This window comes from Felis catus, chromosome B2 (assembly GCF_018350175.1).
Source record: "Felis catus isolate Fca126 chromosome B2, F.catus_Fca126_mat1.0, whole genome shotgun sequence".
Taxonomy (NCBI): domain Eukaryota; kingdom Metazoa; phylum Chordata; class Mammalia; order Carnivora; family Felidae; genus Felis; species Felis catus.
Window position 1 is genome coordinate 29,920,770 of NC_058372.1, and position 15,921 is coordinate 29,936,690.

Genomic DNA, 15,921 nt, shown 5'->3' on the forward strand with positions numbered 1-15,921 from the left:
GTCTTTGGAAGGAAGTCACGATGTGCAGCCCACAGTTAAGGGCTGTCCCACTATGCAAATGTACATGCAGGTTGTTGTGCAGACATGAGTTTTCTAATGAGTTGGGTAAACACCTCAGAGAGGGATCAGCAGCTCCCATGCTTAGTCTGTGTTTGGCTTTACAAGAAACTGCTGACTGACGCCCACAGTGACTGTGCTACTTTGTATTCCTGCCATTAGTGACTGAGGCTTTCTGTTGCTCCAAGTCCTGGTCAGCACTCGATATTATCAGTGTTTGGATTCCTGCCACTGTGATAGGAGTGTGATGGCAGATCACTGTTGTTCCCTTTGCATTTCCCCAATGACACTTGCTGTTGAGCACCTTCTCATGTGCTTATTTGCCAGGAATATACGTTCTTGGTGAGCTGTCTGCTCAGATGTTTGCTCATTAAAAATTTTATTTATTTATTTATTTTTGAGAAAGAGAGAGAGACAGAGCATGAGTGGGGGAGGAGCAGAGAGAGAGAGGGAGACACAGAATCTGAAGCTGGCTCCAGGCTCTGAGCTGTCAGTCAGCACAGAGCCCCACGCGGGGCTCGAACCCAGAAGCTATGAGATTGTGACCTGCATCAAAGTTGGACACTCAACCTACTGAGCCACCCAGGTGCCCTAGCTTTTGCTCATTTTTTAATGACTTGTTTACTTATTATTGCTTTTTGAGAGCTATATGGGTATTCTGGATCATCTGGGAGGCTAAGTTGGTTAAGCATCCAACTATGACTCAGGTCATGATCTTGCAGTTCATGAGTTCGAGCCCCCCATCAGTCTCTGAGCTGACAGCTCAGAGCCTGGAGCCTGCTTCGGGTTCTGTGTCTCTCTCTCTCTCTCTGCTGTCTCCTGCTAGTACTCTGTCTCTTGCTTTCTCAAAAATAAGTAAAACATTAAAGAAAAGAGTTTTATGGGTTTATGAGTTTTATTCTAAAGCAACACCTTTATCAGATATGTGATTTGCAAATATCATCTCCCAGACTCTGGCCTGAGCTTCTTACTGATGTAACAGTAGACACATATGCACGGATGTATATTTTGGGTAGGAGAAAGGAGAAATGGCTCACTGTGATGGATTTTGGGTACAGAACTTGGGTGATGGGGGAAGAGGGGTTACCATGTGACTTCTTTATTTTTGGATGTTTGTGATTATCTACTCGATTCTCTCGTACATGCTGGAGTGATGTTTTCAAAAACTAAACTAGTTTAAAATCCCTAACACTTGACAGATCATCCTCAGATCATTAAATAAGACTTGCGTTCTGATCTTCTACTTTAGGACCAATCATCTTTTCACTGAACTATTTCGCCTTTGAAATTCCATTTCTGAAGCAGGTGGGCTAGATTGTATGGACAAATGCTCCCATGAGAATAGCTTAAAATGCCATGTAACATACAAAAACCATCATCTAGAAAGCATTAACACTGACAAGATGAGGGTCCTAGGTGGCTCAGTCGGTTGAGCGTCTGACTTCGGCCCAGGTTTTGATGTCACGGTCTCTGAGTTCGAGCCCTGCATTGGGCTCTGCTGACATTTTGGAGCCTGGAGCCTGCTTCAAGTTCGGTCTCTCTGTTCCTTCCCCACTCACGCTCTGTCTCTGTATCTCAAAAACGAATAAACATTTTTTAAAAACCTGACAAGATAGTAATAAATGAATAAAGAGGCACACCCCAAAAGGAAGACAAAGATACTGCTTGCCCCCATTCCCCCACCCCCAGAGAAGGGGGTCCTGAGAAATGAAGCAAAGTCTCTGTGAGTCCCCTGCCCAGGGCACAGACAGGCAGGCCCAGCCCTCCCAGCTCTGTGGCCTGAGCTGCTGACTTTCCTACCATCTCCTTCCTTCTTAAAATGTAAAGAAACATGTATAAACTGATTAGGATGTGTATGTATGATGTACAATATATATGATGTGATGTATATTCCCTGTAGAAAAATTATAAAATGAGAAAAGCGAATGATGACAAATTAAAAAGGATGGTAATTCTCACACCTGAGCTACTTTGTTGTGTTTTCTTCTAGTCTATTATAGATGCTCCTGGTGCTGGAATTCTCTCTCTCTAAGGCAATGAGCACAGAGCTCAGGGGCCCCAGCCCTGCTGTCTCCAGATGCCATTTCCCCAGTCAGCTCACTGTCCCCCTCCTGAGAGGGCTGCTTTGCACTTCCTCCCCCCTCTTCAGTCTCCTGCACCCCTCCCTGCCCCCTTCCTGAGATGATGAATTCCTTTGTTTCTCACTCAGAAAGAAGGACTCAGGTGAGAACAGCACAGTCCTCCCTCCCCTCCCCCACATCGACACCTGTGTCCTCACCTTCTAAGTGATGGTGGAAGTGCCCCTCCTGTCTCAGGCTGCCCCTCCATTTGGGCACCTGCATCATCCATTTCCCCCTCTCTACAGGCTCAGTCATTCCTCATATGAACATGCTGTCATATTTGTATGAAGCAACATTAAATAAATCAAAACAAAATCATCCTATAAAAATCCAACCCTTGCTTCCATGACTCCACCAACTCCAGCCCCACCTCTATGGCCTCCGTGCAGAACTTCCCTGACTCTGTTTGTCACCCACCATGTTGTCTTTAGCAAATGGATAGACACAGAGTTTTAAAAATTCAAATACTTCTGCAGTGCTTGAGGTCAAGTCAGGTGTCCCCAATCTCCTATGTCCCCCTTTCCTGAATCTCCAAGATCACCTGCACTAGTTATTTTAGCCGATTCTCTGATTATTGCTTCTGCGCCTCTAAATAACCTGCTTCTTGCACCCATTCTCTGGTTTTCTGGTTTATGCTTCATCTTTACTGAATTTGCTCTTTCACACTCTCCCATATGCCCCGTATAATTATTTTATAACTTTGATTAGCTCAATGTGCACTGTTTGCATTTGTATGACCGTAAAGTGCTACTCACAACTGAGCATTTAGTAGACTATGATTACTTTACCTTTCCTGACTCATCTTATTATTTTCCCGGAGTAAATACATATCTTATCCTTCATTTGCTTAGTTTCTGTTGTTCTCATTTAAATCCTTCCCGAGCTCCCCCAGGTAAATCTTCATGAATCTATTCGAGCCCATCCACTATTCCACCTCATGTCTGTGCAGATGCCCGTCCTGCAGCCCTCAGTCCTGCCCGTGTGGACGGGATGCCTGCACACCTGGGGCAGGGCCAACAGCCGGATCCCCTCAGCTCAGCCTGGGTGCCCTCTGCCTCTCTCCTTCTGGCCCCCTGTTGCCTGGATCCCATGTGCTCCCTTTTGGTTTTCTCCATCATTTTCCCCTTTGCCTAGTGGTATCCCATGGAGGGAACACGGAAAGTAGACACTGACACTCTAAACATCTGACGTGCCTTTGGGCTGCCCTCACCCTGATTCCCACGGAGATGGGATAGAGACTCTGTCCTGGACACAGTTGTCCTCGGGATTTGGGGACCGTGGGTCATGTCTCCCAGCGGCCAGTTCCGTGTTGTTGTGTCTGGAGTTTCCGAGGTGTGTGCTCCTCTACCCTCCTCCTGACATTTCATTGTGATGTGTCTTCGTGTGGGTCTCTTGTCATCCACTCTAGTTAAGAACTTGGGTAGGGGGCGCCTGGGTGGCTCAGTCGGTTAAGCGTCCGACTTCAGCTCAGGTCACGATCTCGCGGTCCGTGAGTTCGAGCCCCGCGTCGGGCTCTGGGCTGATGGCTCAGAGCCTGGAGCCTGTTTCAGATTCTGTGTCTCCCTCTCTCTCTGCCCCTCCCCCATTCATGCTTTGTCTCTCTCTGTCTCAAAAATAAATAAACGTTAAAAAAAATTATAAAAAAAAAAAGAACTTGAGTAGGATTTTCAACATATGCGTTGCTCCCTGTCAACTCTGAGAAATATTCTTGAAATTTTTAGAAACAAATTTTAAGAACCAAACAGGTCCTCTCTCCTGCTGCCTCCACCTCCCGACTGCACTACTTCGAGGAAGTACAACTTTAATCATCCACTTTATCGACTAAATTATTCATTTCTAGAGTCATCGTTTCAACTCCCAAGAGCTCTTTCCTGTTCTAGGATTGTTCACCAGTGTGTGTGGTTCAGATTCGGTTCCATATGCCATATGCCTCTTACACTCTGTAGACATGATTGATTCTAGTGACTGGGGACCTGTTAGGTCTCCTGTCAACTGTCCTCGGGATATCCTGACCTCTCTCCGCACACATTCACCTCAGGAGTGACTTACATTTTCTTGTCATTTCTGGTAATGCCACCTCCCACAGGACAGTGCCAGCATCGTGTCACCAGGGGCTCACGCTTGTTCTTTATTTTACATCTGGAGTCAGCTGACCCTGAGTCACTGGAGGCCTGGAGATGTACATGGGATGATGGGCTTTAGTTTGATTTGTGCAGGTAAGTCACACTGCCTCTTAATGTCCTCTTAGTCTCTGAACTTAGCAGCATCCCATTGCAGAACACTCCAGAACATTGCAACAGTTCACTTTCATGGAGTGCACACTCATACCCACCTCCCGATGGACAGAGAACCAAAGAAAGACAAGTCAACAAAGCCTCTGAGTGCAAACGTTCTGGATGGAACCCTGGTTCCACTACCTTCTTATCCTCCCTGAGTCTCCCTCTCCCTGTGTGTACAAAGGGATCCCTTAGAGGGTGCTCATGGGTTTGCTTTGATGATTAACTTTGACCCTCTGTGTACATCACATGGGGATAATGCCTGAGAAGTATTCCACTACTTATACTTACCGTTATCATATTGATTATAGCACTTAGATATAGTTCCATTCTTTGTTTTTATAAGCCACAATTCAAGAAGCATCCCTGAAAATATAGTTTTGAAGTTTTTAATGTTTATTTATTTTTGAGAGATAGTGAGTGGGGGAGGAGCAGAGAGAGAAAGAGACACAGAATCCTAAGCAGGCTCCAGTCTCCAAGCTAACAGCACAGAGCCTGATGCAGGGCACGAAATCAAGAATCTTGAGATCATGACCTAAGCCGAAGTTGGACACTTAACCAACTGAGCCACCCAGGTGCACCCTTGCAAATATATTTTTGAGAACATACGTGATTATCTCCTTAGGATAAACTCCTAAAGGAAATGCACCTGGGTGGATCAGTCAGTTAAGCATCAGACCATTGATTTCAGTTCAGGTCATGATCTCCAGGTTCCTGAGATCCAGCTTGGCATCAGACTGCTTGGGATTCTCTCACTCCTCTCTCTCTGCCCCTCTCCCCACTCCTGCATGCACTCTTTCTCACTTTTTATCAAAATAAATAAATAAATATATTTTTTAGAAAAGGATAAATTCCTAAAAGAGAAAGTCTATGTCACAGTACAAGCACATTTAAATTGTGGAGATATTTTTCAGAATGTTTATTCACATTTTTTATTCCACGTCTCATTTTGTTTATGTGTATTTATTGCCAATATATGTGTGTGACATTTTTGTCTTCCTTTGCATACTGTTCTCTAATATTTCCAATTGTCTTTTTCTTTTTTATTTTCTTATTATTTTATTGCAGTTTACACACACTATTCCATTCCTTTCAGGTTTATAACATAGTGATTCGTCATATAATCCACTAATTGCAGTCTTGGGTATTTACCCAAAGAAAATGAAAACACCAATTCTTTTTTTTTTTTTTAGTTTATTTATTTATATTGAGAGACAGAGAGAGTACACAAGCAGGGGCGGGGGGCGGGGGGAGAGACAGGGAAAGGGAGGGAGAGAGACAGAATCCCAAGCAGACTCACTGTTGTCAGCCCAGAGCCTGATGTGGGGCTTTAACTCACAAAATATGAGTGTGCACGTCCACGCTACGGAGCATTATGTAGATATTGAGAAGCTATTTCCAAATCAGAAATGATTTTAGTTTCACTGAATTTTGGACCACATAGAAATAGGAGTCCAAGGAAGTTTTTCTACTTTTCAGTTTTCCCTGTATCACCATCACGGGGCTGGAGGACGAGGCGCACAGGGACACAGACACCTCAGCAATGGCACGAGCTCCAGAGCTCTCCTCTCCTGCAATCCTGTCTCACCCCTGAGCCTGACCGCTGTGGAGTCCAGGGATGCTCAGAAACCTCATCCTCTCCCCACTGATGCCAAGTCTTCTGCTTAGACATCTCCACCTGGCTTACAGTCCAGACCCCACTCAGGCTTCTCAGTCAGAATCCACCTGAGAGCAGAGCAGTGGGGGATGTCCCCTTTCCTTCCACCCCATGTGAGGCCACAGGACTAAGGAGAGAAGACCCAGCTGTCTTTCTCCTGCTCAGCCAGGCCCTCCTTAGGGTCTCCTTCAGCTCCAGCACCTGGACAGGGACCTGGACACCAGAAGATGCCCTCATCCCAGATGATGTTCAGTGAGTGAAGTTTTTCCAAAAGCCACACTAACCAACTTGTATGCTCCCAGAGACAAATGGCTAAGGAAGATGTGTGGTATATACACATTCATATAAATATGTGCTGCCACTTGTGACAACATGGATGGACATTAGGGTAGAATGTCTGCTAAGGGAAATAAATCAGACTGAGAAAGACAAGTACCATATGAGTTCACTCATATGTGGAGTCTAAAACAACAACAACAACAAAAAATGAATAAAGAAACAAACAGCAGAATAAGACACATAAATACAGAGAACAAACTGATTTTTGCCAGAGGGAAGGGGGTTGGGAGGATGGGCACCAGGGTAAGGGGAGTGGGAGACATAAGCTCCAGTTATGGAAGGAACAGGTCATAGGAATAAAAGGCACAGGACAGGGAATATTGTCAGTGAGACTGGTAACATCATTGTGTGGTGACACATGGAAGCTACACTGTGGTGAGCACAGGATGGTGTAGATACAAGGTGAAGCCCCCTAGGTGGATTAGTAGGTTCTCAGGTCATGATCCCATGGTCATGGGATCCATCCCTGCAGGGACTGAGGGATTGAGCCTGCTCGAGATTTTCTCTCTCTCTCTCTCTCTCTCTCTCTCTCTCTCTTTCTGTCTTTGCCTCTCTTCTCAGCTCTTGCAGTCTCTTTCTCAATAAAAAAACGTATACAGAAGTTGAGTCACTATGTTGTACACACGAAATAAAAGTAATCTTGTGGTACCTGGGTGGCTCAGTCAGTTAAGCATCCGACTTTGGGTCAGGTCCTGATCTCGTGGTTTGTGAGTTCAAGCCTTGTGTTGGGCTCTGTGCAGACAGCTTGGAGCCTGGAGCCTGCTTCAGATTCTGTGTCTCCCTCTCTCTTTCTGCCCTGCCCTGCTCATGCTCTATTTCTTTCAAAAATAAATAAACTTAAAAAACAAGTAATCTTGTGTGTCAGCTATACTCAAATTTAAAATATTTTTTAAAAGAAATTAATTAGGAAGAATAAACTGTAAGGGTACCTGGGTGAGTCAGTCAGTTGGGCATCCAACTTTTGATTTCAGCTTAGGTCATCTATGATTTCCTGGTTCATGGATGGGAGATGTGCATCAGACTCTGAGAATGGGTGCATCCTCTCTCATGCGTGCAACTGCAGATAAAACATACAGTTACAATAAGGCATGGAAAGGCTAAGTGAGACTGGCAAAAACACAGACCCCTATACGTGCAGGGTTTTGTGTGGAGTGTGGGGTCAGAGAAGAGGCTGGGGTGCAAGAAAGACAATTAATTGGATGAGAGCGGAAAGAGATCCCACATGGAAATAAACACAACATCCCAACAAGGCATCAAGATCTGGGGGCATAAACTTGTCAGGCACCCATTAGGCATCAGGCACCATTGCCTGCACTACATGGTTCAAGACAAAGTCTCTAAGGAAGAAGGAGACTCTGAAGAGCTGGAGGAACCAGTTTCATGGGATCAATACTCACTGGAGGAGGAAACGTCCATCTCATCAGGCAGCTCACTACTACTGACCTCAGTGTGACCCTGCTCTTCACTGAGGATCTTGGCTTGTTTTCACCTGACACAAATGTGATGGCCGAGCCCTTGGGGGAACTGGCCTGCTCAGGCCTCCTGGAAGGAGACAGAGGGTAGCACTTGCAGACCCCAAAGTGGGAAGGCAGCCAAAAGGAGGGATGAGGATGTAATGTATGAAGACATAGGAAATCAGGGGGTGGGAGGGGACACTGGGATGCCCGTGTGAGTGTGCAGTTTACCCGATGCAGGAAGGGGTGGGAATCCTCAGGCAGGTGGTAGTTGATGGCAGTGTTCATCTGCTACTGTCCATGCCTCGGCCACATAGGTTGGCAGCCACAAGATTTTGTTATCAAAGATCTTTAAACTACTGACAGCAAGAAAGCCTTTGTCAGAAAGGCAATTAGAAAAATGTTCATATTCCATTCTCCCTGTGGTCTCATTTTCTCCCAAGGACACAAAACATCTTTGCAGCTCTGACTCACCTCTCCTCCTGGGACATCTCTCGGAGGATGGCAATGGCTGGCAAGTTCTGCTCCACCAGGAGCTGGGCCAGGGTCATGTGACACTGCACAGATTTCACAAAGATCTCACCTGTGTGTGGAGAGTAGGGGGATGTGGGCCCATGGGTGTGTGTGGAGGGGAGAGGGACAATGTGCCAGAGTGGGAGATTTCCGGAAGTACACCCTCCACATGAAACCACTAAGTCCCTCTTATTCCCTGCTACATGATTCTTTTTTTGCTCTCAGTATAACTTACTCTTCCTTTTTCTCCTCTGGTGCTGATTTTCCTGAGAAGATTGGCCTCTGAAGATAGAGAACAGTAACCAAATTTGGTAAACATGTTAGGAGACAGGAATGAGGTACTCCATGAAAAAGGGCTAAATACTTGAACTAGGGTCTGGAACAAACAATATTCCTGCTATGAAACATTAAAGCTAAGACCTACCCTAAATCTGGGAGTAGTTTTAGTGTGAATAAGTTACACAGTCGGTAAGCTGAGAGAATGCTTCTCCTCAGGGAGTGATACAAGAAGAAATAAACACTTAAGAACACTAATAGGGCCAATGTGTAAGGATATTTAAGAATTTAGAAGTCCTTCCAGATTTTTAAAAAGTTATTTTTACTTATATTGAGACACAGAGACAGTGAGTATGAGCAGGGGATGGGTAGAGACAGAGACAGAGAGATCAAGAGAGAGAATCCTAAGCAGGCTCTACACTGTCAGCACAGAGCCTGACACAGGGCTCCATCTCACAAACCATGAGATCAGGAGTCTGACCGTTAACCGACTGAGCCACCCAGGCTCCCAAAACACAAATTCTTTAATTATTATTAATTGGTTGTATCTATTTTAAAACACAGAATTGAAGACAGAAGAAACAGCAGCCCCCACATTGGGAACTGGTCTGACAATGACACCACTGGGCCATATTATACTCCTGTGGAACATGAGCCAGTCATCTCACAGAACATCAACATACAAGGACACTGTGAAACCATGACATTACTTTGTCTAATTACAGACAAAAACAAGGCACTGTACAACCCACAAAATATTAAACATCTCCCTATGCTGGTTAATGTGAGCTATCGCTGCTTTTTTACCCTTTTTTTCCCCTCAAGTTTTTATTTAAATTCCAGTTAGTTAACATACTGTGTATTATTAGTTTCAAGAGTGATTCATCACTTACATACAACACTCAGCGCTCATCACAAGTCCCTGCTTAGTACCCATCACCCAATGTAGCCCATCCCATTTAACCTGTGATCCACCCAAGATCTTGACAGCTTCTCGGTACTGACCACCTTTTCAGTTGGGATTTGTGGTAATATTAAAACAAACGACTTTCTTTAAATTTTTTTTAATGTTTATTCATTTTTGAGAGGAAGAGAAAGACAGAGTGCAAGCGGGGGTGGGGCAGAGAGAAAGGGAGACAGAATCCTCAGCAGGCTCCAGGCTCCGAGCTGTTAGCACAGCTGATGAGGGGCTAGAACTCATGAACCACGGGATCATGACGTGAGCCGAAGCTGGATGCTTAATGAACTGAGCCAGGCAGGCACCCCAAAACAAATGACTTTGTGATACTTCAATTCCAGTCTAATCAACGCCAGAACACCTATATTACTTAGTGAAACAACACACAACACATTACTTAAAAACAATTATGCATTAGTACAAGATCCATTCCATGTGTAGATGGGCCTATGGATTGAATGTAACACAGAAGGAGACAGTCAATGATACTGGTTCAGGTTCCAGTTTCAAATAACCTCAGAGAAAGTACAACTTGTGTAGTTTTAATATAGATCAAAGACGAATACCCATAATTATCTGAAAACGATATGAAACATACTATTCTCCTATATTTGGTCAAAGACGTAAATTTTCTTCATATACTTCAGCCAAAACAACACAATAGATGCAGAAGCAAATCTGAACATCTGGTGGTCTTCTAATGAGACAGACAAGAAAGTGACTTGCAAGAATGTAAAATAAAGCAAAATCCACTCTTTTCACTGCCTTGTTTATTTGGAAAAATTATTTTTCATAAAAAACATATTGCTGTTTTCATATGATGGTAAATGAATTAATAAATATTTAATTCTGTTTTGTTCCTACTATGGTAAATATGGATAGATATAACCCACAGACACACAATTATCCCTGGGATTCTCACTAATTTGTAAGACTGTATAGATATCCTGAGAACAAAATGTTGGAGAATAACAGCTCCTGGACCAAGACTCGGGGAGACAGTGTGACAAAGAGAGTTCTGTGCAGTAGGTGAGGCGTCCAGGCCAAGTCCCAGGTCCCGACCTGCCTCTCAGGGTCTCTGCCCCCGGGCTGTGTCGGGGACGGGGAAGCCCAGTGGTGGGGAGCCCCCAACTGCCCTGGTTTCACTTCTCCAGGTCACGACCTGTGTCAGCTCCTTCTGCCTGGATACTAATGACGCAGCCCCGGTTCACACTATTAGTGTCCGGTTTCCGGAGAAGCCAATCAGCCGCACCGCGGTTTCGGGTCATAAAGTCTCAGCACCCGCCCCTGGTACCAGCTGGGACTCACATTCTCTCCGGACGCCGAGGATGAGGTTCGTCATGCCCCGAACCCTCCTCCTGCTGCTATCGGAGGCCCTGGCCGTGACCCAAACCAGGGCGGGTGAGTGCGGGGTCAGGAGTAAAGGGCCTCTGCGGGGCAGGAGCGAGGGGACCGCCCAGCGGGGGCGCGGGACCCACAGGGAAGGTGCCTGTCCGCCCTCACCCCAGACCCCCACCCGCCTCCAAGCCCGCCCTGGCCTGCCCTCACCCACCCCTCCCGGACTCCGCCCTGCTCTCCCCAACTCGGGTCCCCCTCCCCCTGCCCTCCTGGCCGCCTCCCCCTGGCACCCGGGCCCCGCGTGGGGAGGAGGGTCCGGCGGGGTCTCAGCGCCTCCGCGCCAGCAGGCTCCCACTCCCTGAGGTATTTCTACACCGCGGTGTCCCGGCCCGGCCGCGGGGAGCCCCGCTTCATCTCCGTGGGCTACGTGGACGACACGCAGTTCGTGCGGTTCGACAGCGACGCCCCGAATCCCAGGGAAGAGCCGCGGGCGCCGTGGATGGAGCAGGAGGGGCCGGAGTATTGGGACGAGCAGACGCGGATGGTCAAGGACCACGCACAGACTTTCCGACTGAGCCTGAACAACCTGCGCGGCTACTACAATCAGAGCGTGTCCGGTGAGCGGGCCCGAGTCCAGGTCACGACCCCCATCCCCACGGACGGGCTGGGGTCGTCCCGAATCTCTGGGTCTGAGCACAGCGGCGAGGTCACAGGACCCCTGTCCCCCGACAGAGAAGAGCCCGCACGAGCTTTTAGGCGGGTTTACTTTCGGTTTCACCTTAATCACTGCTGTTCTGGGGGCGGGGCGGGGCCAGAGTCGCACAGCCTCCAGAGAATGTATGGCTGTGACATCGGGCCTGACGGCCGCCTCCTCCGCGGGTACAGTCAGGACGCCTACGACGGCGAGGATTACATCGCCCTGAACGAGGACTTGCGCTCCTGGACCGCGGCGGACACCGCGGCGCAGATCACACGCCGCAAGTGGGAGGTGGCCGGTGAGGCGGAGCGCTGGAGGAACTACCTGGAGGGCACATGCGTGGAGGGGCTCCCCAAATACCTGGAGATGGGGAAGGAGACGTTGCTGCGCGCAGGTACCGGGACCGCTGGGCTTCCCCGATGGCCCCTCCACTGGGGCTGGCTTCCCACGAGGAAGGAAAAATGGACTCAGTGTCAGAACAGCGCCCCTGCCACGGGTGGGAAGAGGGACATCCGCCTCGGTGTTCATATTCCTGCTAGAGTGACTCACCTAGAGGGCGCTTTTCTCTCAAGGACAGACAGGAATCCACTCTCCCCAGCAGGGACTCAGGTTGAGACCATCCCTGAAATAACCCATCAGCAGTTCCCTCTGACCCTGGCAGCCACCTTGTGAACCCTGACCTTCCCTCTCAAGGCCTTGTTCTCCCTGAGAACATGTTTGGAGATCTGAGTCTGGGTTTTCTGAGTCATCACCCTCCACCACAGTCAGGACCACAGTGTGTTCCCCACTTTATATCTGCAGCCTCCCACCCGGGCTCTCTCCCTGATTCCAGAACTTAACAAGGATTAGGAGATTCCAAAAGCTAGACTTCTCTCTGGGTTTTGTGTTTCTTCCATCCAGACCAGTGGTCCTGTCCACCTCAAGATGGTCACGTGGATGCAGTTTCAGTGGCCCATAAAGCTAAACCACAGTGTGGATTCTCTGTTTCTTCTTCCTCAGAATCTCCTGACACACATGTGACCCGCCACCCCATCTCTGACCATGAGGTGACCCTGAGGTGCTGGGCCCTGGGTTTCTACCCTGCAGAGATCACCCTGACCTGGCAGCGTGATGGGCAGGACCACACCCAGGACGCAGAGCTTGTGGACACCAGACCTTCGGGAGATGGGACCTTCCAGAAGTGGGCGGCTGTGGTGGTGTCTTCTGGAGAGGAGCAGAGATACACGTGCCATGTGCAGCACGAGGGGCTGCCCGAGCCCATCACCTTGAGATGGGGTAAGGAGGGTTTGGGATAGAGCCCCGTGTCAGGGAACGCAGGGCCCTTCTGGAGAATTTCACAAAGTCAGGACTGAAGCCAGATATCTGGGCCTCTCACCTTCCTTCCCCTTCCAGAACCATCCTCTCAGCCTTCCATCCCCATCCCAGGCATCATTGCTGCTGTGGTTGTCCTTGTGGTCATTGTGGTGGTTGGAGCTGTGATCTGGAGGAAGAAGTTCTCAGGTAGGAACAGAGTGGGGGGATCTGAGTTCACTTGTCCCGCTGGAGGGCTTCCTAGGTAACACATTGTCCTGCCTGGTTCCTGGGAAGTTCCATCCACACACATGTAGCTGCCCACTCTGGAACTGTTACTAACAATCACTCTGTAGCAAAAGCACTTGTGAAAATGAAGGACAGATTTTCACTTGGTATTTCTGGTGATGGGGACCTGATTCCCACGAGTGACAGGACAGAGAGGAAGGTCCCTGTTCAGGACAGACCTCCAGCAAGTCAGGTGGTCCTGTGACCCCACAACTCTTTCTTGATGTGTCCCAATCCTGTCCTGGGTGTTTAGTCAGAACTCTGGAAACTTCATTTTGGACCAGGACTAGGAGGTTGCTCTAGGATCCCATGGTCCAGCTGTCCCAGGTTTGTAACATGATATTTTCTTCCCACAGGAGGAAAAGGACCGAGCTACTCTCATGCTGCACGTAAGTATGGAGAGGATGATCCCTGAAACCCTGGGATAGTGTAGACAGGACCTCATAGGGAGGTCCCTGCCCCCCCCCCTCCGCTGCTATAAGCTCCTCCTTTAGTCTCAACTCCTGTGGTTCTGATCACGTCCTGTTTGTTCTACCCCAGGTGATGACAGCGCCTAGGGCTCTGATTCGTTTCTAATGGCTCCTAAAGGTAAGACTCTGGAGGGCTGAAGCGAGGAGGGGTGGGGGCAGTAAGGACACTTTGACATGCGGGGGGCTGTTGAGAAATTGGCTCTTATGTGACTGACTTAAATCTGTTAATGATTAATTTTTTCCACAGCGTGAGACCCACTGCTTGTGGTGCACTGAGCGATGCAGGATCTGTTCACACCGCCACTTAGTGACATCGATATCCCCTGACTTTCTGCAGATGGTGTCAGAATGTGTCTGCGTTCCCATTAGCATATTGTGAGGACACAGGAGACTGCCCCCCCCCCCCCGCCCACCATGACCCCTCCCCATACTGATTCCTGTTCCCTTTCTGATCTGCTTTCTTATTCCAGCAGAGGTAGGGCTGGACCGTCTCCATCCCTGTCTTCATTTCATGTTGGGCAGAGTATTGTTGCCTTACTTCCCCACTGAAAATGAGAATCCAGATATGAATTGTGTTTTGTAATTCTTGGCATGTGGGGATGATGAGATAATAAAAGAGAGGATTTGTAAAGTTGAAGTAGAAAAGAAATGAAAGCGGGGGCGGGCGGCAAGATGGCGGCTTAGGAGGACGCTGGGCTCACCGCATGTCCTGCTGATCACTTAGATTCCACCTACACCTGCCTAAATAACCCAGAAAACCGCCAGAGGATTAGCAGAACGGAGTCGCCGGAGCCAAGCGCAGACGAGAGGCTCACGGAAGAGGGTAGGAAGGGCGGCGAGGCGGTGCGCGCTCCACGGACTGGCGGGAGGGAGCCGGGGCGGAGGGGCGGCTCACCGGCCAAGCAGAGCCCCCGAGTCTGGCTTGCAAAAGCGGAGGGGCCTGACGGACTGTGTTCCGACAGCAAGCGCGACTTAGCGTCTGGGAGGACATAAGTTAGCAGCTCTGCTCGGAAAGCGGGAAGGCTGGAAGACAAAGGGAGGGAGAGCTGCTGAGCCCCCGGACGACAGAGCTCAGTTTGGTGGGGAACAAAGGCGCTCGCCAGTGCCATCTCCCCCGCCCATCCCCCAGCCAAAATCCCAAAGAGAACCAGTTCCTGCCAGGGAACTTGCTTGCTCCGCGCAAACACCCAACTCTGTGCTTCTGCGGAGCCAAACCTCCGGCAGCGGATCTGACTCCCTCCGGCTGCCACAGGGCCCCTCCTGAAGTGGATCACCTAAGGAGAAGCGAGCTAAGCCTGCCCCTCCTGCCCCTGTGTACCTTGCCTACCCACCCCAGCTAATACGCCAGATCCCCAGCATCACAAGCCTGGCAGTGTGCAAGTAGCCCAGATGGGCCACACCACCCCACAGTGAATCCCGCCCCTAGGAGAGGGGAAGAGAAGGCACACACCAGTCTGACTGTGGCCCCAGCGGTGGGCTGGGGGCAGACATCAGGTCTGACTGCGGCCCCATCCACCAACTCCAGTTATACACCACAGCACAGGGGAAGTGCCCTGCAGGTCCTCACCACGCCAGGGACTATCCAAAATGACCAAGCGGAAGAATTCCCCTCAGAAGAATCTCCAGGAAATAACAACAGCTAATGAGCCGATCAAAAAGGATTTAAATAATATAACAGAAAGTGAATTTAGAATAATAGTCATAAAATTAATCGCTGGGCTTGAAAACAGTATACAGGACAGCAGAGAATCTCTTGCTACAGAGATCAAGGGACTAAGGAACAGTCACGAGGAGCTGAAAAATGCTTTAAACGAAATGCATAACAAAATGGAAACCACCACAGCTCGGCTTGAAGAGGCAGAGGAGAGAATAGGTGAACTAGAAGATAAAGTTATGGAAAAAGAGGAAGCTGAGAAAAAGAGAGATAAAAAAATCCAGGAGTATGAGGGGAAAATTAGAGAATTAAGTGATACACTAAAAAGAAATAATATACACATAATTGGTATCCCAGAGGAGGAAGAGAGAGGGAAAGGTGCTGAAGGGGTACTTGAAGAAATAATAGCTGAGAACTTCCCTGAACTGGGGAAGGAAAAAGGCATTGAAATCCAAGAGGCACAGAGAACTCCCTTCAGACGTAACTTGAATCGATCTTCTGCACAACATATCATAGTGAAACTGGCAAAATACA

The 15,921-nt window shown here is 48.5% G+C and overlaps 2 protein-coding genes across 3 annotated transcripts in view; both read left to right on the plus strand.

Moving 5' to 3' along the window:
• The first annotated feature begins 10,883 nt into the window (after positions 1-10,883).
• Positions 10,884-15,921, plus strand: part of FLAI-K (saoe class I histocompatibility antigen, A alpha chain-like) — a 184,168-nt gene continuing 179,130 nt past the window's right edge. The window contains exons 1-6 of one of the 2 annotated variants that reach the window (XM_045056991.1): positions 10,884-11,051; positions 11,336-11,605; positions 11,804-12,079; positions 12,685-12,960; positions 13,078-13,185; positions 13,620-13,652. In XM_045056991.1, the coding sequence (XP_044912926.1) occupies positions 10,979-11,051; positions 11,336-11,605; positions 11,804-12,079; positions 12,685-12,960; positions 13,078-13,185; positions 13,620-13,652 (1,036 nt within the window). In that variant the 5' untranslated portion in view covers positions 10,884-10,978. The remainder of the gene's footprint in view (positions 11,052-11,335; positions 11,606-11,803; positions 12,080-12,684; positions 12,961-13,077; positions 13,186-13,619; positions 13,653-15,921) is intronic. The other variant, XM_045056990.1, reaches the window with a different exon arrangement.
• On the plus strand, positions 10,890-14,367 carry LOC123385326 (DLA class I histocompatibility antigen, A9/A9 alpha chain-like). The gene is made up of 8 exons (XM_045057242.1): positions 10,890-11,051; positions 11,336-11,605; positions 11,804-12,079; positions 12,685-12,960; positions 13,078-13,185; positions 13,620-13,652; positions 13,804-13,851; positions 13,981-14,367. Exons 1-7 carry the CDS (start codon positions 10,979-10,981, stop codon positions 13,818-13,820), a joined length of 1,053 nt encoding a protein of 350 aa, XP_044913177.1. The 5' UTR covers positions 10,890-10,978; the 3' UTR covers positions 13,821-13,851; positions 13,981-14,367.

Bases quoted from the DNA above. Each gene is read 5' to 3' on its own strand.
- LOC123385326 (XM_045057242.1), top strand. From the start codon at position 10,979: ATGAGGTTCGTCATGCCCCGAACCCTCCTCCTGCTGCTATCGGAGGCC. The intron at 11,052-11,335 runs GTGAGTGCGGGG...CCGCGCCAGCAG, and splicing joins CGTGACCCAAACCAGGGCGG to GCTCCCACTCCCTGAGGTAT. The intron at 12,080-12,684 runs GTACCGGGACCG...CTTCTTCCTCAG, and splicing joins GGAGACGTTGCTGCGCGCAG to AATCTCCTGACACACATGTG.